Source organism: Nerophis ophidion, linkage group LG04, assembly GCF_033978795.1.
Source record: "Nerophis ophidion isolate RoL-2023_Sa linkage group LG04, RoL_Noph_v1.0, whole genome shotgun sequence".
Taxonomy (NCBI): Eukaryota; Metazoa; Chordata; class Actinopteri; order Syngnathiformes; family Syngnathidae; genus Nerophis; species Nerophis ophidion.
In genome coordinates, this window is record NC_084614.1 from 13647728 (window position 1) to 13662654 (window position 14927).

Consider the following 14927-nt stretch of genomic DNA (forward strand, 5'->3'; position numbering starts at 1 on the left):
AGTAGGCCTTTAACCCCCACCACTGATGTACACATTTGTTTTAAAGTTGTCCTTGAATACTGATGTTTGAAATTACCTTTTCTTCTATGCTCTGTATTCTCAGAAGTGATGACAAACATTTTTTGTAAATTTGCTGGTAATGTTTTACTTTAAGCTTTAAACATGACACGCAATGTCCGTAGCTTTTCTTTTTCAAGGATGAATTAGTAGTCTTCTTTTACTCACCCGACTGTGACAGATATGCCTCGCTGTTGCCCTCTGCGGGGTGGCGGGAATACTGCATGCATGATCAAGCCTATTTTTGATGGTTTCCTCAAGCCTTTTCGGGCAATGTTCGGCGGGCCAAATAAGCTTGGGCAGGCCGTATGTGGCCCATTTGTGTGTGTGTTTACCAGGATGAAGAGGCCTTGGTTGGCGACCCCCACGTGTTCCGGGATGGTGGAGAAGACGGACAGCAGCAAGCAGCTGAACACCAGCAGAAAACTGGAACACAAGCAGGACAACAATAAACAACTGGTGTTCAAAGTTTGTTCCAGTGGGTCGCAGCGCCTCCGTCCAGCAGAAGTAAGTAATGGCCACTTGAGGTTGAGGACGACGCCATAAGAAAACACGGCATAAATTATGGTCGATTAGCGCTCGTCAGCTTTGTGGCGCTCTCGTGGTAACGTAAACACCGAGACAGCGGCTGAGAGCTTCATTTCAGTGCTCACATCAATTTGTGCAGGATTTTGCAGCAATAACCACATGATCGTCCCGCTTAGTGCAAGCAGCATCCTTTCTTTTTTCAACTCATGTCAAGCAGACACGAGGTCTCTCCTCTCCCCGACAATGATGCATGAACTTCGGTGTAAGAGCATTTACGTTCGCACTCGGCCAGTGGAAAGTTTTTGTTGGATGGCTGTTGCAGTGCGGCTGTCAGCGACCGGATGACAAGTTTGCGGCGCGGGGGACAAGGTTGATGTGATTGTTTATTCTTTTCATTGGGACACGAGCCATGAAGCTGTGGCCTTCACTGATAAAAGCTGCAGACAAAACCAGCAAATACATGCTGGACAATGGACCAGCTCGTTGACAGGCTGACCAAAATTAGCAGCGTGAACTTCTACAAAAAGGTGGATCAAATGAGGTTTTAACGGGACAAAATTGACATGAAATAACTTCTGACAGGCATTTATTCACCAAACTCTGTAGAAACGGCACCTGATCGCAGCACACACCACTTTGCAGTTGTTGTATTTTGTTTTTTGATAACATTTTCTGAGTCTTGTAGTAGAAATGTCAGGGATTTAACCCGGGGCCTCATCCTGTTCGTGATGCCAATTTTATGTGGAGGCCTGTACACCAATTTTATGCAGTAGAAATGCCGAATCTTAAACAGGAACAATAGAGAGTTTGTTACAACAGTTTTATTTACTCATAATCAGATAATACAAAGTTGGATTGAATCGATATGTTTACACAGACAATCTCTCCTGAGACGAAAGATGGTGAACCCTCAAGAAAGGAATTAATAAGAGCGCACATCAGGCTCGGCCTTCTCTTCTTATTTATATCCTCCATGATGGCCTGATTTGTAGCATAACAACTTATATAACTGTCCAATGTTCAGGGTGACTTGACCTCTTATGTCGTGTCCCTCCTAATGGATTTAGTTTAGAGGTAACCCTAGGACAGAAATTTTCCACTACAGTCTCAATGACGGTAGCAAATCCAAGATGTTAAATGGCGTACAGAAAATTGTTCCTCAGACCTCAAACTCTTCATTTGAAACCAGGAATGTCCAAACTATGAACTATTGGAGATCGGGCTTTCTGCTCCAAGTCTGTGGAACGCTCTCCCTGACCACCTGAGGGCACCTCAGACTGTGGATGTTTTTTTAAAAAACTTAAAAACCCTTCTTTAAAAAAAAAAAAAGCCTTTTTATAGATATATGCATACTAGTTCTAGCTATTAGGCTGTTCTAGTTTTTATATTTTATTTATTTTTATTATATTTGTATTATTATTTTTTTTTTTTAATAAACTGTAGCTTTTTCAAATAAAATCTATTATTATTATTATTATTATAACTATGGCCTGTGAGACATCACAAGTCTAACAAGAAAATTGCCCCGCGTTGTGTTTTTACCTGAATTTAGTCCCCTGTGGGTTGATTCACAGCAGGCGTCTGCAACTATTTAGACTCTGGGGTCCAAATTTTGAGAAAAAAATGTGTCTGGGGGGCTTGTATATCCATTTTTAGGAACACTAATACAAAACCTCACAATAATGTCTGATTGAACGCTAAAAACGTTATGACAGACCGCCATAAAAAAGGGAATGGAATTTTTAATTTTAATCTGAATGAGACACCAAAAATGTACATGAAAATAAAGAATGTAGGATTTACAATATTAACTATGAACGATAAAACACTGAAAATTGACAAAATATGAACGTCGCACCCCCTCTCCATCGACATATTTTACAATCAAGCGAAACGCAACAAAAATGAAACAAACAGCGAAATATGAATGCAAAGGGGAAAAAAAACCCCACCTACAATCTGATATATCACTAAGCTTTAGAACTTTGTAGTAAAAATCTCCTTCGACACTCGCAATTCAGGCTGGCCGTTCTGGAAATACTCTGTGGAAACGTACTCTGCACACACTGCTTGGTGCCCCGTCTGAACTACCATAGTAACTAATTGGATTACCATATGAACGAGTAAATCAAGCATAAGTGCAAATTCCAACCATTGAAATACTTTGTATAGTTCAAGACTTACGGCCATTTGAAAACATCACTGCACATCATAATAGCAGCTACACTTTCCATCTTAAAGATGTAAAAAAAATATTTGGGAATGTCCGGCGGGCCAGATTGAAAAGCTTTACGGGTCACAGGTCTTTCCTTGCCCATGTCTGCTTTATAGTGTAACTGCTGCCCTCTTGAGGTCCATTAAAGAATTGACGATCAATGACCACAAATTTCATTTGAAAGAATTTTGAGCACAGTATCAATATATATGGCCCAAGACAAACAGCTTTCCACACTCATGGTTTAAATTAACTATAACCAACAAATGAAGTAGACATACGGTTGTGCCTCAAGCTACCGTGTGTAAATACATAATTATGAAATATGTATGTATAATTTGAAATTACACATATAAATCCATTAAAGTGCATGATGGGAAAAATGAAAAACGCCCTCTCCACACTTGTCCACGTTTGGCGCATTGTAGCTGATATTTCTGATTGATGACCAAACATCCAAGAGGTCATCAAGGAAGTAAACAAAGTAGGAGTCGGACTTTCACATACTCTTAATATTCAATGTTTTATCATTTATACTTCATATTGCACTTTCTTTAGGGTCTGATGTGGGGCTTGTTTGTTAAAGTTAAAGTAGTTAAAGTTATGTGTTGTTGTTCAGTCTGTTGTAGCTTGCTTTAAAGGCCTACTGAAATGAGATTTTCTTATTTAAACGGGGATAGCAGGTCCATTCTATGTGTCATACTTGATCATTTCGCGATATTGTCATATTTTTGCTGAAAGGATTTTGTAGAGAACATCCACGATAAAGTTCGCAACTTTTGGTCGCTAGTAAAGAAGCCTTGCCTGTACCGGAAGTAGCAGACCATGTGCGCGTGACGTCACGGGTTGTGGAGCTCCTCACATCATAACATTGTTTACAATCATGGCCACCAGTAGCGAGAGTGATTCGGACCGAGAAAGCGACGATTTCCCCATTAATTTGAGCGAGGATGAAAGATTTGTGGATGAGGAAAGTGAGAGTGAAGGACTAGAAAAACAAAAACAAAAAAAAAACTAAACGGCAGAGCGATTCAGATGTTATTAGACAAATTTACTAGGATAATTCTGGAAAATCCCTTATCTGCTTATTGTGTTACTAGTGTTTTAGTGCGATTATATGGTCGTACCTGTACAACCTGAAAGTCGGAGGGGTGTGGCCACAGGTGTGGTGACCGCCAGTGTCTCTTTGGGAACCCACGTTTCTCGACGAGGCGAAGGCAGCAGGGGGGGCCAGGCTGAGATTTTATTTTTTTTTCCCCTCCTCCACGGTAGAAGCATACGACGGTCGGGGGCGGCCAATGGGAGGAGGCAAGCTGCCTCTTTGACAGGTGCAGGAGGAACGACGCAAGCTCTCCGCTCATGTCTACGTAAAAGCCGACTTATTACCACCGAAACCTGCCGGTTGACATGTAGTAGGGAACTATGTTCGCTTGACCGCTCTGTTGTGAAGTGAAGTGAATTATATTTATATAGCGCTCTTTCTCTAGTGACTCAAAGCACTTTAAATAGTGAAACCCAATATCTAAGTTACATTCAAACCAGTGTGGGTGGCACTGGGAGCAGGTGGGTAAAGTGTCTTGCCCAAGGACACAACGGCAGTGACTAGGTTGGCAGAAGCGGGAATCGAACCTGCAACCCTCAAGTTGCTGGCACAGCCACTCTACCAACCGAGCTAAACCGCCCCCTGTTCCATAGTAAAGCTTCACCGTCATCTATCAGGAATGTAAACAAGGAAACACCGGCTGTGTTTGTGTTGCTAAAGGCGGCCGCAATACAGCGCTTCCCACCTACATCTTTCTTCTTTGACGTCTCCATTATTAACTGAACAAATTGCAAAATATTTAGCAACACAAATGTCCATAATACTGTGGAATTATGCGATGAAAAGAGACGACTTATAGCTGTGAACGGTGCTGGACCAAAATGTCCTCTACAATGCGTGACGTCACGCGCACGCGTCATCATACCACGACGTTTTAGCATGATACTTCTGCACGAAATTTTTAAATTGCAATCTAGTAAACTAAACCGGCCGTATTGGCATGTGTTGCAATGTTAATATTTCATCATTGATATATAAATCGGTAGTAGTGGGTTTCAGTAGGCCTTTAAATTCTAAATCGCCAATATGTGGAGATCCACTAAAATAAGTTGAAAACAATCCCATCCATATCTTTAAATATTTCAATATAAGGAATAAGAGTTTAAAAAAACTGGGTAGTTTACTTTCATGCAGTAAATTACTTATAGTTGATTATTAAAAGTATGAATTCAAATCCACAGTAATTGCAATATTGCAGAACTCTCATTGGTTGGTTCCTGTCTGAGTCATGGGTCAACACAAACTGGAAAACAAAATATCAACAAACCCACGTTCTCCATGCCGGAACATTCCTCGGAAAAGGCAAACAAGCGTAGTGTTTAAGTTTTGACGTGTGCAAAAGTGCAAGGTCTAAGTCGGTTAATTGCAGTGCACCCTATCAACCAGTAAGGAGCGTTAAGTGGTGTGGGAATTCCCGCTGAGACGACGAGTCTGCTTTCTCCGATCAATACGTGACTATGTTCATCAATACATGAATGGAAGCGTGCGCGTACGCAACAGGAAGCGCAGGCGGGACGCGCCAGTCTGCCAGTCGGCATCATTCACTTTGCCAAAATATGCTGACCAGGACGTTTTTCTTATTAGACTTAGGGATGGGCAATACGGTCTAAAATCGGGACCTTCAACTCCTAGAAAAATGGTATAATCACCATATATTAATGATTTTTTTCCTCTGAATTGATTGAATTCATGATAATTTCACGACGCTTGACCTAAAAATAAAACTCTTACTGATTACCACAATTTATTAGGATTTATTTTTGTGTTTCTTAAAAGGGAAACTGCACTTTTGGGGGGGAATTTTGCCCATCATTCACATTCCGTATTTAAGACAATACTTTTTTTTTTTTTCATGTATTCTAAGTTGTAAAATATGGCAAGTCAGAGGTGGCTAACAGCGTAGCTGCTTGGAGTATTCAATTTCGCCTATAAAACCCTCTAAAAACATCCAAAAACTACCAACAATACCCCATTTACATCTCGTGACCTGAATATCAACCATGTAATAGCAATATTGTTATTATAAGTGCTAACGCAGACAGGCCATTTTTTTAGTGGTGCCATGATCACACTGCTAACTATCTTATGCTGCTATATTGACATCGCTTTTGAGTTGGCAAGAGTTAATTCCAGATTATAAATCATGCCTCTCGCTTGGATAGTCCAGTGTTTTTCAACCACTGAGCCGCGGCACACTAGTGTACCGTGAGATACACTAGTGGGTTAAAAATATTTTTGCAAACCAGTAATTATAGTCTGCAAATGATGTGCGGTTGTTGAGTGTCTGTACTGTCTAGATCAGGGGTCACCAACCTTTTTGAAACCAAGAGCTACTTCTTGGGTACTGATTAATGCGAAAGGGTACCAGTTTGATACACACTTAAATAAATTGCCAAAAATAGCCAATTTGCTTAATTTACCTTTAACAAATAAATCTATATATATAAAAAAATTGGTATTTTTGTCCGTCATTCCGTCGTACATTTTTTTTCCTTTTACGGAAGCTTTTTTGTAGGGAATAAATGATGAGAAAAACACTTAATTTAATGGTTTAAAAGAGGAGAAAACAAGAAAAAAATTAAAATAACATTTTGAAACATAGTTTATCTTCAATTTCGACTTTTTAAAATTAAAAATTCAACCGAAAAAAATGAAGAGGAAAATCAGCTAATTCAAATCTTTTTGAAAAAATTAAAAAAAGAATTTATGGAACATCACTAGTAATTTTTCCTGATTAAGATTAATTTTGAAATTTTGATGACATGTTTTAAATAGGTTAAAATCCAATCTGCAGTTTGTTAGAATATATAACAAATTGGACCAAGCTATATTTCTAACAAAGACAAATCATTATTTATTTTAGATTTTCCAGAATTTTTTTTTTTTTTAGAAATTCAAAAGAATTTGAAATAAGATTTAAATTTGATTCTACAGATTTTCTAGATTTGCCAAAATATATTTTTTGAATTTTAATCATAATAAGTTTGAAGAAATATTTCACAAATATTCTTCGATGAAAAAACAGAAGCTAAAATTAAATTAAAATGTATTTATTATTCTTTACAATAAAAAAAATAAATTTACTTGAACATTGATTTAAATTGTCAGGAAAAAAGAGGAAGGAATTTAAAGGGTAAAAAGGTATATGTGTTTGAAAATCCTAAAATCATTTTAAGGTTGTATTTTTTCTCTAAAATTGTCTTTCTGAAAGTTATAAGAAGCAAAGTAAAAAAAAAAAAAAAGAATTTATTCAAACAAGTGAAGACCAAGTCTTTAAAATATTTTCTTGGATTTTCAAATTCTATTTGAGTTTTGTCTCTCTTAGAATTAAAAATGTCAAGCAAAGAGAGACTAGCTTGCTAGTAAATAAATGAAATAAAAAAAATAGAGGCAGCTCACTGGTAAGTGCTGCTATTTGAGCTATTTTTAGAACAGGCCAGCGGGCGACTCATCTGGTCCTTACAGGCTACCCTCAGGCACCACGTTGTTGACCCCTGGTCTAGAGCTTGGCAGAGTAACCGTGTAATACCCTTCCACATCAGTAGGTGGCAGCAGGTAGCTAATTGCTTTGTAGATGTCGGAAACAGCGGGAGACAGTGAGCAGGTAAAAAGGTGTCTAATGCTTAAACCAAAAATAAACAAAAGGTGAGTGCCCCTAAGAAAAGGCATTGAAGCTTAGGGAAGGCTATGTGGAACGAAAATAAAACTGAACTGGCTACAAAGTAAACAAAAACAGAATTCTGGACAACAGCAAAGACTTACTGTGGAGCAAAGATGGCATCCACAATGTACACACAAACATGACATGACAATCAACAATGTCCCTACAAACAAGGATAAAAACAACTGAAATATTCTTGATTGCTATAACTAAGTAGATGCGGGAAATATCCCTCAAAAAGGAAGACATGAAACTGCTACAGGAAAATACCAAAAAAGATAAAAAGCCACTAAAATAGGAGCGCAAGACAAGAACTAAAAAACTACATACAGGAAAAAACAGCAAAATAACTCCAAATAAGTCAGGGGGTGATGTGACAGGTGGTGACAGTACACCTACTTTGAGACAAGACCTATAGTGATGCATGGTAGATTATGCTTTAAAGTCATATCCAACAAATGCGACAACAACGTTTTACTGTCAACGGAGTTTCGTTTTTTAATGATTTCTGCTGGTGATGGTCCTCCGGATTTTTTCAACGCAAATAATGTGACTTGGCTCAAAAAAAGGGTTGAAAAACACTGGGCTAGTCGAAAGTTGTGGCTATAGACAGACAAGTTGGTCAACTTCATTTTCATCTAAACGACAACATCCCAATGAGAGCAGACATTGTACAGTAAGTGATCGTTTTATGTTCAAAATTTGTCATTCTTGTTGAGCACTTACCAATACTGCTACTAGTGTTTCACTAAAGTCGGATCTGTTTAGCACTCAGCTTCTAAAACGTGTCATCCTACTTAAATTCAGGTTCAAAAATAGAAGTTTCTGGATCATCAGTTGACCAAAAGTAGTCCTTGTTGTCTCTCATGAAGTCTGCTATGGTTGGTATTGTTGTTGAAGGAAATAGTAACCGTTGTGATGTGTCTGGTAAATCTTGTAAATATGACATGTTATTGGGAATGTGCCAGTTATTACAGTACATATACACAGAGCATGTATATAAAACAAAGGAATTTTTAGAGCGCTTAGAAGGAGTCCTATTAGCTCCATTGTTAGCTAACTTTTGCTAGCATTTATTTACGGTTTAGAATGCATAATTAAAAAAAAACATGCGTTTTAGTCTTAAGATCGGTAGGTCGTGAGTTCAAACCCCGGCCGAGTCATACCAAAGACTATAAAAATGGGACCCAATACCTCCCTGTTAGACATTCAGCATCAAGGGTTGGAATTGGGGGTTAAATCACCAAAAAGTATTCCTGAGCGCGGCCACCGCTGCTGCTCACTGCTCCCCTCACCTCCCAGGGGGTGATCAAGGTTGATGGGTCAAATGCAGAGAATAATTTTGCCACACTTAGTGTGTGTGCGTGTGTGTGTGTGTGTGTGTGTGTGTGTGTGTGTGTGTGTGTGTTTGTGACAATCATGGGTACTTTAACTTTAACTCAACATAAGGATTGTGAATGATGTACACGATTCCAAAAAAGGTGAAATGTATTTTATGTTTACAAAAACAGCAAAAGCAGCAGGTAAATCTACTGGTAAAAAGTTGGTATCATTACTTTTATTGAAAATCACTTGAAGGTTGAAAATGTTTCCTCTCGTCCATTGCTGATTTAGAAGTGGCTTTGCACTGTGGAGGGACGTTAGCCACTAAAAAGAATGTGGCATTCGTTGCAGCACACAGCTAGAATGTGTCATCAACATGCATTACCACCATATGTACAGTATATAAAAGCTTTATGGTTGGCCAAATTCATATTTTTTGTCTCTATTGCGCAACCCTAATGAGTAGTAGTAGTACTAGTACTGTGGATGTTGTCGTGAATATTAATGATATTGCAGGAGTGACCTCTGACCCCTTACAATAGAAGAGAACAGCAACAATATTGCATGCACATCTCGAAAGGTCCTAAACGCAATTTGTCTCACGCCAATCCCCCCCACACCCTCCCGTCCATACCTGATTGCCTAATGGACGCCAGGGCGGGAGAAAGAAGAGGGCTTTTACCGCCATTTTCCTGTAAGGATACATAACTGAGTGGAGGAGTTGGAGGTGTGTGTGTGTGTGGGGGGGGGGGGGGAGTGTCTCACATTACGCGGTGAAAATATCAAAGTGAGATAACGAGGTTTTATCAGCGCCGAGTAAACATCAATTACACTGTTGTGCAGCGTCAACGTCATTTGATTCGATCATCACTGTGTGATGAAGAGGCAGCACACAGCACATAAAAATGTTTGAACTTAAGAGGTTTAATAACTGTGATCATTTAGATCCTATGGATATGTCTAAAACAATACAAAAAAAACATTTAAAGTTCATAATATCCATCCATCCATCCATTCTCTACCGCTTATTCCCTTTCGGGGTCGCAGGAGGCGCTGGCGCCTATCTCAGCTACAATCGGGCGGAAGGCGGGGTACACCCTGGACAAGTCGCCACCTCATCGCAGGGCCAACACAGATAGACAGACAACATTCACACTCACATTCACACACTAGGGCCAATTTAGTGTTGCCAATCAACCTATCCCCAGGTGCATGTCCTTGGAAGTGGGAGGAAGCCGGAGTACCCGGAGGGAACCCACGCATTCACGGGGAGAACATGCAAACTCCACACAGAAAGATCTCGAGCCTGGATTTGAACCCAGGACTGCAGGACCTTCGTATTGTGAGGCAGACGCACTAACCCCTCTGCCACCATGAAGCCTCTAAAGTTCATAATACTAACTTGTAAATGTGTTAGCATATAAGCTAATGCTAACGACGCTAGCTTGATTTCATTACAATAACACGCTCAAGAATGTAGGATAACACTACTATCCAACGTGACAGTTTAGTAAGTATGAATTGTTTTAGTTATACTGTAAAATATACAAATGTTGCTTGGAGTGATGAATGACGAATCCGTACGAGATGTGAAGCAAATAACGGCTAGGAGACAGAACGGCAGTTGTACTTCCGGTTCAAGGCACGAAACAGAAGGAAATACTGTAGACCTTCCACCCGCGGCACCTGCAGTGGACGAAATCGTCCAAAAGATGGCGACATAGAATGTCAGGGTTATTTGTTGTTGAACCACATGATGCAGAGATAGAGGCAGGCATTAGATAAGAAGACAAGATTTAATTAAAACTAAACAAGAACAAACAAAAACCACGCACGTGGGCGGAATAACCAACTAAGGGAGCTAGCATTGGGAGCTAGAAAAACAAAAAGGAACTTTAGCATGGAAGCTAGTGGATAGCAAACAGAAAAACTGAAAATAACTAATGCTAACAAAAACAGCTTACCGCTACGACGACCAGGACAAAGTGTAGCATGACAGGTAGGGGCTGTAACAAAATGACACAACAGGTAGCACGACAAGAGTGACATGTGGCAACGACAATGCAATACAATACAATGATCCAGCACTGACTGGAGGAACAGAGCAGGTGAAATAGGAGCTGGCTGATTGACATCAGGTGTGACCAGATGCCAATCAGCCGCAGCTGAGTGAAGACAGGACACAGGGAGACCAACAGGAAGCTGAACCAAAATAAGAGCACTAGACAGGAACTAAGGACAGGAAATACTAAACACAGAGGAAACAGACAAATGCACAGGAAAACTAAAACATAGACAAACTGTCAGGGGAAAGCCTGACAATAGAACAAACAATAACGCAACTTTTCAGCCTCTGTGTCAGTGTTATTTAGTGTTTTTTAACATTATGAGAGTCCTCTAGACCAGTGTTTTTCAACCACTGTGTATTGTCTGGTGTGCCGTGGGAAATTATGCAACTTCACCTAATTGGTCCGAAAAATATTTTTTGCAAATCAATATTTATACTTTGTAGCAATTTTCCCTCCAATTTTTTATGTGTGAGCAAACGCCAAAACTCCTTGAGCATTCAGTGGCGCACATGTGAGCAACGGCAGACGTGCACACAGTTATGCGCAAATCTTTTTATTCGATTTTGTGTGCGGCCTAGATTTGCCGTGCGCAGAGGACGCGTGAGCAGTGCGCAATTGCGCAGGCGCGTACCTTAGAGGGAACGTTGCTCTGCAGTAAAGTAAAACTGAACTGGCTACAAAGTAAACAGAATGCTGGATGACAGCAAAAACTTACAGCGTCCACAAAGCACATCCGTCCATGACATGACAATCAACAATGTTCACACAAAGAAGGATAGCTACAACGTAAACAGCCTTGCTTTCTGACACAAAGCTAGTGCGCGGAATAGCGCTCAAAGGAAGACATGAAACTGCAACAGAAAAACACCAACAAAACAGGAAGGGCCACCAAAATAACAGCACAAGACAAGAACTAAAGGACAACACACAGGAAATCACCAACAAACTCAAAATAAGGAGTTTCATTTTTTAACGTTTTCTGCTGCTGGTGTGCCTCCGGATTTTTGAATGAAAAAAAATGTGCCTTCCGTCAAAAATGGTTGAAAAACACTGCACTAGACATTAAATAACATCCCCCAGTCACCTTTACACCCTTTTAATCCAATTGCTGCCTGTGGCTGAGCCAATCAGTGGCCACGAAAGAACGTGTTCCGATTGGTTTGTTTTCCTACTGTAATATTGACATTTTTTGTTTGTGTTTATGTCCCATTTTTACGTTTGGAAATGCTTATTTTAGGAAAATAAATTTTAGAACATGCTTTAAAATTGTTTTTTAATAAATAAATAAAAATCTGCGATCTGGTAAAGCCGCAATATTTGCCGCGCAATGTGGAGAGGGACGACTGTGCAGTATATACAGATTATATGTATCATATCGCTTGCATGGTCAGATACGGAAGTTTGAAGGTATGCAATTTAACGATACATTCATTTTTTTTTTTGTTTAAATAGAAAGTATTAAAGGCCTACTGAAACCCACTACTACCGACCACGCAGTCAGATAGTTTTTACATCAATGATGAAATCTTAACATTGCAACACATGCCAATACGACCGGTGTAGTTTATTAAATTGCAATTTTAAATTTCCCGCGAAGTATCCTGTTGAAAACGTTGCGGAATGATGACGCGTATGATGACGCGTGCGTGCGAATTCACGGGTTGTAGCGGACATTTTTTTCCAGTACAGATCACGGCTATAAATCGTCTGCTTTAATCGCATAACTACACAGTATTCTGGACGTCTGTGTTGCTGAATCTTTTGCAATTTGTTCAATTAATAATGGAGACGTCAAAGAAGAAAGATGTAGGTGGGAAGCGGTGTATTGCAGCTGCCTTTAGCAATACAAACACAGCTGGTGTTTCTTTGTTTACATTCCCGAAGGTGAAGCTTTACTATGGAACAGAGCAGTCAAGCAAACATGGTTTCTACCACATGTCAACCGGCAGGTTTCGGTGAGAAAATTGTGGTAATAAGTCGGTTCTTACCGTAGACATGAGCGGAGCTTGTGTCGTTCCTCCTGCAGCTGTCAAAGAGGCAGCTGCGATTCGCTTGCCTCCTCTGTGGCTTCCCTCAGAGACACTGACGGTCACCACACCCGTGGCCACACCCCTCCAACTTTCAGGTACGACTATATAATCTCACTAAAACACTAGTAACACAATAAGCAGATAAGGGATTTTACAAAATGATCTTAATAAATGTGTCTAATAACATCTGAATTGCTCCCACTGCACTCTTTTTTTTTCTAGTCCTTCACTCTCACGTTCCTCATCCACAAATGTTTCATCCTCGCTCAAATTAATGGGGAAATCGTCGTTTTCTCGGTCCGAATCGCTCTCGCTGCTGGTGGCCATGATTGTAACCAATGTGAGGATGTGAGGAGCTCCACAACCCGTGACGTGACGCGCACATTGTCTGCTACTTCCGGTACAGGCAAAAATATGGCAATATCGCAAAATTATTAGGTAAGACACATAGAATGGACCTGTTATCCCCGTTTGAGTAAGAAAATCTCATTTCAGTAGGCCTTTAATGCATTTAGTAATAAAATTTGAGTATTATATTGGTGCACATTAATTTTAGGTAGTCGCGGGCCACTTAAAATGACACGGCGGGCCAGATTTGGGCCCCAGCCTTGAGTTTGATGCCTATACTCTCGTCTCTTAACAGATAATTTAGGACAAAAACAGAAAGACTGTTTTTAAAGGCCTACTGAAAGCCACTACTACCCACCACGCAGTCTGATAGTTTATATATCAATGATGAAATATTAACATTGCAACACATGCCAATACGGCCTTTTTAGTTTACTAAATTACAATTTTAAAATTCCCGGGAGTTTCGTCTTGGAAACGTCGTGTAATGATGACGTGTACGCAAGACGTCACGCGTTTTTAGGAAGTATGAGCGCTGCACACACACACAGCGTAATGTCGTCTGCTTTAACAGCATAATTACACAGTATTTTGGAGATCTGTGTTGCTGAATCTTTTGCAATTTGAAAAATTTATATTGGAGAAGTCCCAGTAGAAAGATGGAGTTGGGAAGCTTTAGCCTTTAGCCACACAAACACACGGCGATTCCTTGTTTAAAATTCCCGGAGGTAAAAATGAACTATGGATCAGAGCGCGGTCAAGCGAACATGAATCCAGACCAAATGTCAACCAGCAGGTTTTGGTGAGAAAATTGTGGTTAAAAAGTCGCTTCTTACCGGAGAAAAGCTGAGCTTGGGTCGTCCATAGCTGCTGTCGACCTCCCCGAGACATTGGCGTCAAGACACCCGTGGACACACTCCTCCGACTATCAGGTAATATTAAACTCAGTAAAACACTAGCAACACAATAGAAGGATAAGGGATTTCCCAGAATTATGCTAGTAAATGTGTTTAAAAACATTGGAATCCGTCCCAATGCAATCGCGTTTTTTTTTTTTTAAACTCTTTTTTTTTTTTCTAGTCCGCCGCTATCAATATCCTCAAACACGAATCTTTCATCCTCGCTCAAATTAATTGGGAAATTGTCGTTTTCTCGGTCCGAATAGCACTTTTTGTTGGAGGCTCCCATTAAAATCAATGTGAATATGTGAGGACCCCTCACACTAGTGACGTCATCGTCTGCGACTCCCGGTAGAGGCAGGGCATTTCTCTTAGTACCGACAGTTGCGAACTTTATCGTGGATGTTCTCCACTAAATCCTTTCAGCAAAGATATGGCAATATCGCGAAATTATCAAGTATGACGCATAAAATGGACCTGCTATCCCCGTTTAAATAAGACAATCTCATTTCAGTAGGCCTTTAACTTCAAATATGTGTATCTCCCTTGATATTTGGACAATCACAACAAAGCGCGCTGTGTGTGTGTGTGTGTGTGTGTGTGTGTGTGTGCGTGTGTGTGTGTGTGTGTGTGTACTGGGAGGGGGAGCGTCTGTGTTTACTAACAAGACATCATGGCAGAGCCAAATTCGAGTT

General features: G+C 40.1%; 1 protein-coding gene across 4 annotated transcripts in view; it reads right to left on the reverse strand.

The window, feature by feature from the left end:
• Positions 1-14927, reverse strand: part of LOC133550944 (potassium voltage-gated channel subfamily KQT member 4) — a 136915-nt gene that overhangs the window by 53321 nt on the left and 68667 nt on the right. For all 4 annotated transcript variants that reach the window (XM_061897115.1, XM_061897112.1, XM_061897113.1 and 1 more), the window contains exon 2: positions 393-483. In XM_061897115.1, coding sequence (XP_061753099.1) covers positions 393-483 — 91 coding nt within the window. The remainder of the gene's footprint in view (positions 1-392; positions 484-14927) is intronic.